The sequence below is a fragment of the Amphimedon queenslandica genome, unplaced genomic scaffold (genome assembly GCF_000090795.2).
Source record: "Amphimedon queenslandica unplaced genomic scaffold, v1.1 AMPQUscaffold_12495, whole genome shotgun sequence".
Classification (NCBI taxonomy): domain Eukaryota; kingdom Metazoa; phylum Porifera; class Demospongiae; order Haplosclerida; family Niphatidae; genus Amphimedon; species Amphimedon queenslandica.
This window is the reverse complement of record NW_003547268.1, coordinates 7,172-16,676: the sequence shown is the minus strand read 5'-3', so window position 1 is coordinate 16,676 and position 9,505 is coordinate 7,172. Positions and strand designations below refer to the sequence as shown.

Genomic DNA, 9,505 nt, shown 5'->3' with positions numbered 1-9,505 from the left:
ATAGTACTTATACACAATCCAGGTAAACATGAAGGTATAACTGAGCAGTACTGTAGTTTATGCCTATAGCTTTTGACCATTGACAGTTACTGATGTTTAAAAAACTTTGTGAAATGCCTCCACCCATGCATGCAGTAAATACAGCAATGATATAGAAATAACTGGAATGAGCATGAGTGAAGGCCAGTTCACTACAATATGACCAGAAGTTCCTGTAAATGTACTGCATGCATAATGTCAAGAGTACATAATGTACAGTTTACATGTAAGAGTTGGGAAACTCTAATTCTCATTATTTTTACAAGCACTTCTGGTCATAACATATAATTTACAAGCAATGATTAATCTTTATTTATTATGTAAATGTATTATATGACTCAAATACATGTACATGTATTTACATTATATTTTACTGATTTTATTTTACAAAAATTTTTAAGTAGTTTTTTTATTATTTTGCTGGAGATGGTCACCAGAATTGACCCTTACAGTGTAAGAAAAGACAATAAAAATAATTATCATTATCTTGACTGCATACAATCATTACAGGAAGAGCTATTTATTGATACAATGACTGGACGTCCAAGACTACCTGATTTGGCACAGAAAAAATGTTTTTGTCCAAGTTCACACCAAGAAGTGAGTAAAACAACAACAATAATAATAATAATAATAATAATAATAATAATGATAGCATTATGCATGCATGTAAACAGAACTTGTGTAATACATTGCACATAAATAATAACATGTATACAGTAGATGTACCATAATATTATTATCTACATGTACATGTACGTGTACATGTGCATGTGATAACATACTTATTGCAATGTGAATTGGCATTAATTTGAAATCACAATTATTTGGTAATCTGACAAGGAAGCACTTGTTAATCATAGCCTTGTACCCTCCTCCTATTGTTTACATGTACATTCACCTGTAGTTAATCGTCCATATCAAGTGTGTACAATTCTATTTGTAAAAGATGTAATGTAACATGTACTGGTACATATAGTAACAATAAATAAAATTTTTAAAATTATTGTTTAATTTGGCCGATAAATTTCAGCGAATGTATATCTGTACTATGTCAACTGGAGTATCCTCATGAAGAGATCCTGCACTATCACACATTCTAAATTCAATGTCATCAGTAACCGATTGAGGCAAGGTTTTAACAAACCAAGGCATTTTAGGAGAGGTGCAACAAGTAGCCTCAAAGTAGCCACACTGCTGACCATCCCACAATGGATCAGGATAAAGTGCACGATGAGCTGCATTTACTGCACCAGCTTCACAGTAATAATCCTCACCAACGAAAGATGGTGTGGTTTGACGGCTACCATTGTTACAAGGACAGTTTGCAGAAGATAAGGAATTTTCCACATATCCTGCTGCGTATGTCCAAATATGTTTGCGCGGACTGCTCCCGTAAGTAATGGAAATACCATCAACATAGACATCATCAATTTCAGAACTTCCTGGTCCCCAAACAGGATAAATACCATCAGTAGTTCCATATTGATATCCTCTAACTTGCCCGCAAACTTGAGTATAGTTTAGTCCATAGCTTGAGAAAAAAGTTGAGTTGCATCCATAGCTTAAACTGGATCTACCACACAGCGGTGAGCTTACTGATGCAAAGTTACGTTCATGTAGTCCTTGAGGACAAGTAGCATCAGTCTCTGTCATGTTTATATGACCTATTCTCATCCAGCCACCTTGGCCATCATAAGAGCTACCCTCCATATCACAGTAGACAATAGATAGGTTGCAGTAGGCGTGGCCAATTATCACGTCCGCCATGTTGGAGTACAACCCGGAGTACAAGTGCAATGATAATGTCATGACTTTTGTTAACAGTTAGCCTTTTTAGGAGCTAATGAGCTGGAACAGAAACGCTGATTGATTGATCTAGGTAGCTCTGGCAGTGACAAAGAGAAAAAAGAAACAGATGAAGCAATAGTTGACTACTCAGGCTGTGCATGACACCTGAAGACCTGGAAACTAACTAGACTAATTAGTACTGCATTGACTTTCAGTATTGTCCACACACAACAAATACATATTCATTCTTGTTTTGGTTTTAAAAGAGGAGCCTGGGGACAGTATAAAGGCAAAGCACAGCTAGCTAGCGAGCGAGAATATGGGAGTGACTTAGTTATGCTTAATAGTTAATTAGTAGTGAGTCCATGAGCGCGAAGAAGACAGATGCAAATAAGACTATGCAAGCAGCTAGAAAAGCAGCTATTCTTCCTGGCTACATAAGCACCTTGCAAGACTCTACTTCCAAGGAGAGATATTTGGAGAAGCTAAAGTTAATTGGGGGAAATGATCCTTATGAAATACAGCTATCTTCATGGCTGGATGATGTTGATCTTTGGCCCAGCACTACATACATACATGTTGGAATGTATTTGGCATTTTCTCCTAGTCCCTACACCGGTGAAGATTTACTGAACTACAAAAGTCTAGACTGCTACCGTAGATTTGTTGCAGGTTGGGTGAGGGAAGTACTAGTCTTTGTAGCCTCTGCTGATAAAAGAGTTATGACAGCAAAGGTACAGTACTATTGAGCTGAGCTATGTCAAACCTAATATAATAATGTTTCATCATTAGGTGAATCATTCTCAAAAACTGAGAGAGAAACCACTAACACCTTGGGTAATTTGTGAAGCAAGCGGGAAAGTAATCTCTTGTCATTGCAATTGCATGGCTGGTCTTGGGGAATCTTGCAGCCATGTGGCATCTCTTCTTTGGGCAATAGAAGCAGGTGTGCAACTAAGAGATTCACTAACTGTGACACAGAAGAAGGCTTACTGGGTGTTACCAAATAGCAAGAAGGATGTACCTTATGCTCCAGTTGAACAAATTAAGTTTCAGGGCAAATTTCGCGCTCGAAGTACATGGAAAGCTGCTCATCATCTTCCTTCTGTTGTTGAACAGTCTTCTAGTACTACTCACAGTTCATCGACACCAAGCATATCCCCAGACATTACTTCTTTACCTTCCTCATCTTCACTCACTCCACCTCATCATAATGTCTCAGCCACACTATCTCAATCTGATCATTTTTCAACTGGTTTAGCCAGTTTGCCATCACCAAAGCAACCAGCAAAGACCATCAATCCTCCAACAGATGCAGAGATACAAAAGCTATATTCTTCGCTAGCAAAATGTAAAAGTAAACCAGCTATTCTTTCTCTGACAAGAGACTATTCATCTTCATATATTCCCCTCTCTTTAAGTCCAGACTTACCCTCGCCATTATCTGCATTGTACAACAGCAAATATCTATCATCACATTACATCGAATTGCTATCTCTTGCTGAGGACTTGGAGATATCCATTACTGAGGGTCAATGTTTAGCAGTAGAGAAATCAACGAAGACTCAGTTTCAATCTCGTATTTGGTATAACATGAGAGCTGGACGCATTACAGCATCAAGATTGAGAGCAGTGTGTACTGCAGATGAAGCAATGCCTCCCTTGAGCTTAATCATGTCCATCTGTTATCCGGATGTAGCTCGTTTCAATTCACATGCTACAGAGTGGGGCTGTAAACATGAGGATGAAGCACGTCAGAGATATAGTTTACAGTTGAACTCCACTCATGATGGATTGACTATAACAAAGAGCGGGTTATTTATTAATCATGCTAGTCCCTTTCTTGGTGCTTCACCTGATGCACTTGTAGATTGTCTGTGTTGTGGAAGTGGGATTTGTGAGATTAAGGTTTGTGATCAGCTTGTTACTTATCATTGATTTGTATTCTTTTTTAGTGCCCCTACTGTCATCGTGATGACACAATTGAAAAGAGTGTTGCTGATAAAAGTTTTTGTTTGGAAGCCGTTACTGAAGGAAAAGCGTATCAATTGAAAAGAAGTCACATGTATTACTACCAGGTATTTTGGGCATTAGTTCAGTATGAGGTGTATGAATTGAATGCTATAGGTTCAACTACAATTGTACTGCAGTAACAGAAGGTATTGTGACTTCGTCGTTTGGACATCAGAAGATATTTTTGTGGAAAGAATCTTCCCAAATACTGAATTCATCACTGGATGCATTTCAAAAGCAGAGTCATTTTTTAAGAGAGCTATTTTACCAGAGTTGCTAGGGAAATTCTTTTCTCGTGCACCAAAGGATGCAGTACAAACGGGCGAAGCTGATGTATCAACTACTGAACCAGTATACTGTTACTGCCAACAGCCAGAGAGTGGTCAAATGGTAGCATGTGATAACACCACTTGTCCATATCAGTGGTTTCATTTCGCCTGCTTGAAATTATCTGCTCCTCCACGACGAAAAATCTGGTACTGTCCAGATTGTAGAAAGAAGTGATTATAGTTAATTATAGTGTTTTCATTATTATTATACTGTTATATTATTGTGAGTATTAGTGCATTATATATACAATACATAATTATGATTATCTAATCAAGAGGAATTACAGAATCACATAAATTTACTAAACAACAACATACTGTAACAATTTTGTCTAGTTGACAGGTGTTTGAACACTTAGTTTGTAGTGCATCAATTGGCTGTGTATCTTTAAGTATAGTGTACTTATTCCGTAACAGCCCTATGACACGCTCCACATGTACCCTGATATTAGCGATACGTCTTGTCTGTTCTACGTCAATTCCTGTCAGTTGCTTTTTTCCCTTGGTAAATGCCGGAATGCTTAGTTTTACTGACCAGGCTGCTACTGATTCTTGAATGTCGAATCCTCTATCAGCGAGAATTGTATCACCAGGGAGTAAATAATTTAACAATCCACTGTTCTCAGTGATGTATTTATCACTCACTCTCCCACCCCAACCTTTCGAGATGAATGACACAGTGCCTTGTGGTGTTATGCCAATCAAGTACTTCACAGTGTTATGATGTTTGTATGATGAGAAGGTCTGTGCACTTGCCATCAAGTCTGAAGGTTTCTCAATGAATATTTCGAAGCAATCTATGACTATTGCACAGTTTGGACTGTATTTCCGAAAGCACATTGGCATTGTTAATAATAGAGTGTCACGATCAGGCCATACAATGAGAAACTTCAGCTTTACGTACAAAATCTCGATCAGTTGATTAAATAAGCGAGAGATGGTACTCTTGTGTGTAGAGAATCTATAAGCCAGATCATCAAATTGGAGGTTCTTCCTTAGTCGCATTAGTACCATCAATAGCTGTTGAAATGGACTGAGTGATGATCTCTGACACAAGTCTCGATGAACAAAATCATACAGTGATGAGAAAACTTCCCAATTAGGTAGCCCAGTGTAACAATGTATTTTAGAATCATTGTTTTTGAAAGAATCTATTGTTAGAGAGGTGTCATGATGAGCTTTCTTGAGCACACTTATTTCTAACTCATGCTGCTTTAAATCAGACATAAGCAAATCTGTCTGACATTCCTTGCTGCTCTTGGACTCTTCTAGACTTACGGTAGCGGTTGAGGTATCATCTTGGTCTACATCAGCCTCGGCATCATGATCTAGCCTCCTACGCTTGCTGTGTGCTCTATCTTGAGCACGAGAATAACGTTGAGCTTGCTGCATAGAGCTTGTAGTGTCTAGTATTTCATCATAGCCAAGATGCAGTGTTGGAACCCAATCAGGGTTTTCACTGTCATACAATGTGCTTGGTGAACCAGTAATGAAATGGTCTGAGCATACTCGGGTGAAGCAGTAGTTAGACTTCTTGATGTCCCTTTTTATAGCTGCAAGCCACTCTCTCTGTCTCCTGGAGGACAGCTTCTCAGTGCTTGGTCCCTGGTGCGTTATGACAGATGGTAGTCGAAAAAAGGATTTATTCCTGTCCCTATCTGCTCTGTTAGAGCAGCCAATAACAGCACAGAAATTGACCATTGTGGAACTAGAGTCTTGCAAAGAGCACTGATTTAGCCAGGAACAACTGTAGCTGCTTTAGTCAGTTTAGTGCAAGTTCTATAGCTGCTTGCATCTGCCTTAGTGTCTTCTTCGCGCTCACTACTAATTAACTATTAAGCATAAACTAAGTCACTCCCATATTCTCGCTCGCTAGCTAGCTGTGCTTTGCCTTTATACTGTTCCCAGGCTCCTCTTTTAAAACCAAAACAAGAATGAATATGTATTTGTTGTGTGTGGACAATACTGAAAGTCAATGCAGTACTAATTAGTCTAGTTAGTTTCCAGGTCTTCAGGTGTCATGCACAGCCTGAGTAGTCAACTATTGCTTCATCTGTTTCTTTTTTCTCTTTGTCACTGCCAGAGCTACCTAGATCAATCAATCAGCGTTTCTGTTCCAGCTCATTAGCTCCTAAAAGGCTAACTGTTAACAAAAGTCATGACATTATCATTGCACTTGTACTCCGGGTTGTACTCCAACATGGCGGACGTGATAATTGGCCACGCCTACTGCAACCTATCTATAGCATTTGGAGTAGTTTCTTGAAAACCTGGTCTAGATACTGTTGAACAAGAATCCACTGAATAAAAGAGAAGACTGAAGCAGACAAATAATAAGGACAGTAACGGAGTAAGGGACATCTTTAACAACGATATAATAGTCTTTCTAGTTTCTTCACAGCCTTTCTTCAATCTTCACAATAAAACTCGGTATAATTATTATTAGTGGGCGTAACTGTACATTTTATTAATTATTATTGACAATCAAATTAAAATTGGCTAATTAACATTTACAGTTTCATATTCTGCAGTTATAAATGTATCTCTTTTGCCATATGCTTCACAGTTTGCAGTATTTATTCTTGAAATATCATCATATGCAGGACAGGACTCAAGTGGTACAGTGATATTTTGATTTGAAGTAGATCTATTTCCGGTCTGCAATAAAAACACAAAAATCATGTTATCACAATGTTTATCGTCATTGCAATAGTAATTACTATATCAGATCTTTTATAGCATAAAAATATCATGAAAATGAGAAGTATTATTACTACTATCAGTGATATCATAACAGTTGCTGTAGTAACAATAACAATGGGAATGACATTAACTGTTGATGGAGTTACTGTTACTGTGCTGTATAGATCTACAGTGTTGCATACTGTACTAGTAATAATAATTGTAGTGCAGTCCATTAAAGTTTGAATAGAACCAGATTTATAAACTAAAGAGAAGATAAAACTGTAGTAAAAAATAGATAAGAAAGTTAGATCTATACTTGATGATATTGGACTTGGAGAAGGAGTAACTGTTTGTGAAAGCATTATTGCAGTTGACAGTGATAAAATAGGCTCCGAGTAACACTGCTTTATGTTAGCTAATATGTAAAGAGTAAAAATAGTTTCACAGTTTGGATGAGTTGTATAATAATTAATAGTAGTTTTGATTAATTTTATATATGCTATAAAACAATAGTATTATAAGTGAAATTCAATATAATAATTACTTTTATTGTTTGTAATGTTTGTATAGTCTGTAGTATCTGAACCAAACCTGTTTGATACATTAACAGCTACTGACCATGTTGAATCATGAATCAATGATTCAATGTTAACACTGATTGGTATCATTGCGTTAGGTAGAACATTATCATCAAGCAAACTGATATTAAGCTGTGTTGAATTGAGTTCTGTCTGACAGTAATCTCTTTGTAGTAAAGTATATGTATAATTGTTTAATAGAGCAATATCACATGGAGTTGTAACCTATTCAATAATAATAATCAATTAATTGCAGTTGTACTTACATTGAACTCAATGGTATAATTATCATCAATAACAATCAATTCATCAGATATTTTAGGACCTATGAAATAGTATTATAGAATTTTGGAACAAATAATGTACCTGAAATTAAAGTGAAATTTTCATTTGCCATTGTTACATTAGTAAATCCATAACTTATACTACCAGCTGCTCTTACTCTTACTCCCCATTGATATGAAGTACATTCAGTATAATTAGTTATATTAGCAGGTGATATTATTACATATGTATTGTTAGTAATGGTTATATCAGTTACTGTCAGTGAATTATTAGTTGACTCCATTATTATTATATTATATGTGAATAATGGTACAGGCGCTTCTAGAGGAGGTAACCATGACAACTTAACAGTATCATTCTCTCTTAATTCATGGAATAATGAAGAAGGAGGACCTAAGAAGAGAAAGAAATTTAGCTACTTCATTACTATCATGTGCTAGCTATGCATACCAAAGGTAACTACTTCTGTCTCAATAAACCTCACTCGAGAGGTTAGACCCATATTAATATTTGGTCCTGTTCCTCTTAATCCACATTGTATGTACATTGGGATAGTTTCATCAGTTAAAACAGTTATAGTAGCTTTTCCATTGTTGAACATAGAGTCACTTATTCCAGGTGGTTTGAAATTACCACCACTCAGTTCGGTTCCACTAACATTCCAAAACGGATAATATCCTGTAGAAAAGCTGTAAGAGCACTCATAAGACAGTGTTGTTCCAATGGGTACAGTAAAAGTATCATTAGGACATACTCCAGTTAGTGATACACCTGATCTAGATACTGTTGAACAAGAATCCACTGAATAAAAGAGGAGACACAGCAGCAACAGCAGATACTTCAAGAAGAACATTTTTATAATGCTCTTCAATGAAAAATGCTTTTAATGAAGAATGAAAGAATCCACTGAATAAAAGAGGGGACTGAGGAACAGCAACAGGCCAACAGCATAAACTTCATTATAGTATAGAGGTGTGGCTGGCTAAGTTTGTGCGTGGGCGTTAAAGTAATGTTTGTGACATCATTAAGTAGAATTGTAATATCAAGAAGGATAATGGTAATGATGATAATCACATTTTAAAAACAATATCAATTTCCGTTTCATAGTCTTCTCCAAGTGCAAAGCGCCTCAAGTTAGACACAGAAGAGAGAGACTCTCTCCTTTCCCCTCTCCTCTCTGCTGGCTGGGCACTAGTCGAAGGACGCGACGCCATTAAAAAAGATTTCAAATTCAACGACTTCAACGAAGCGTTTGGATTCATGACACGAGTGGCACTGAAAGCAGACCAGATGAACCATCACCCAGAGTGGTTCAATGTCTACAACAGTGTCAATATAACACTCAGTACTCATGATTGCCAAGGACTCTCGCAGAGGGACGTCAATCTAGCTAAATTCATTGATTCCGTTGCTAAGTGAATGGGTACATATGTCACCCGTTGCTAAGGGGCGTGGCTAGACACATTAATATTAAAAGTATACATAACTTCAATTTTTGCTCTTTTTGTACAAACACACACACACACACTTTGTTATAAAGATAAAAAATTTGATCAAAATAACAGTTTTAAAATGGCTGCCCAGCACTGCCAACTTTAATATATTGATGTAATGTAGTATCGTAACACTGAGAACTAGTAAGACTCCTCTTCCCTCCTCCTTCTCCCTCACCTCCTCCCCCATCAACCCTCTCTATCATAAGAGAACAGGTCGGTATTGTTAGGTATCCTTCTTCCAATGGCATAGCCATTACTTAAATGAAGAGCTATTAGCTATGCCCGGGGC

General features: G+C 37.1%; 2 protein-coding genes and 4 long non-coding RNA genes across 6 annotated transcripts; 3 read left to right on the top strand and 3 right to left on the bottom strand.

Annotated features, from left to right (window-relative positions):
* Nucleotides 1-1,759: 1,759 nt before the first annotated feature.
* LOC109587646 (uncharacterized) lies at nt 1,760-2,100 on the top strand. Its single transcript, XR_002187729.1, has 2 exons — nt 1,760-1,833; nt 1,880-2,100. It is a non-coding gene; the product is annotated as an uncharacterized LOC109587646 (long non-coding RNA).
* A 1,595-nt stretch (nt 2,101-3,695) lies between these two features.
* On the top strand, nt 3,696-4,382 carry LOC109587650 (uncharacterized). The gene is made up of 3 exons (XR_002187732.1): nt 3,696-3,738; nt 3,786-3,908; nt 3,958-4,382. It is a non-coding gene; the product is annotated as an uncharacterized LOC109587650 (long non-coding RNA).
* A 20-nt stretch (nt 4,383-4,402) lies between these two features.
* Nucleotides 4,403-5,982, bottom strand: LOC100637606 (uncharacterized). The gene has a single exon (XM_020003867.1). The coding sequence runs from the start codon at nt 5,871-5,873 to the stop codon at nt 4,440-4,442; it is 1,434 nt and encodes a 477-aa protein (XP_019859426.1). The 5' UTR covers nt 5,874-5,982; the 3' UTR covers nt 4,403-4,439.
* Nucleotides 5,983-6,068: 86 nt separating this feature from the next.
* Nucleotides 6,069-6,414, bottom strand: LOC109587649 (uncharacterized). Its single transcript, XR_002187731.1, has 2 exons — nt 6,349-6,414; nt 6,069-6,303 (listed from the first exon to the last, which is right to left on the bottom strand). It is a non-coding gene; the product is annotated as an uncharacterized LOC109587649 (long non-coding RNA).
* A 1,483-nt stretch (nt 6,415-7,897) lies between these two features.
* LOC109587647 (uncharacterized) lies at nt 7,898-8,549 on the bottom strand. Its single transcript, XR_002187730.1, has 2 exons — nt 8,171-8,549; nt 7,898-8,113 (listed from the first exon to the last, which is right to left on the bottom strand). It is a non-coding gene; the product is annotated as an uncharacterized LOC109587647 (long non-coding RNA).
* Nucleotides 8,550-8,716: 167 nt separating this feature from the next.
* Nucleotides 8,717-9,327, top strand: LOC100637355 (pterin-4-alpha-carbinolamine dehydratase-like). Its single transcript, XM_003390452.3, has 2 exons — nt 8,717-8,777; nt 8,828-9,327. The coding sequence occupies exons 1-2, from the start codon at nt 8,730-8,732 to the stop codon at nt 9,137-9,139; spliced, it is 360 nt and encodes a 119-aa protein (XP_003390500.2). The 5' UTR covers nt 8,717-8,729; the 3' UTR covers nt 9,140-9,327.
* Nucleotides 9,328-9,505: the final 178 nt, after the last annotated feature.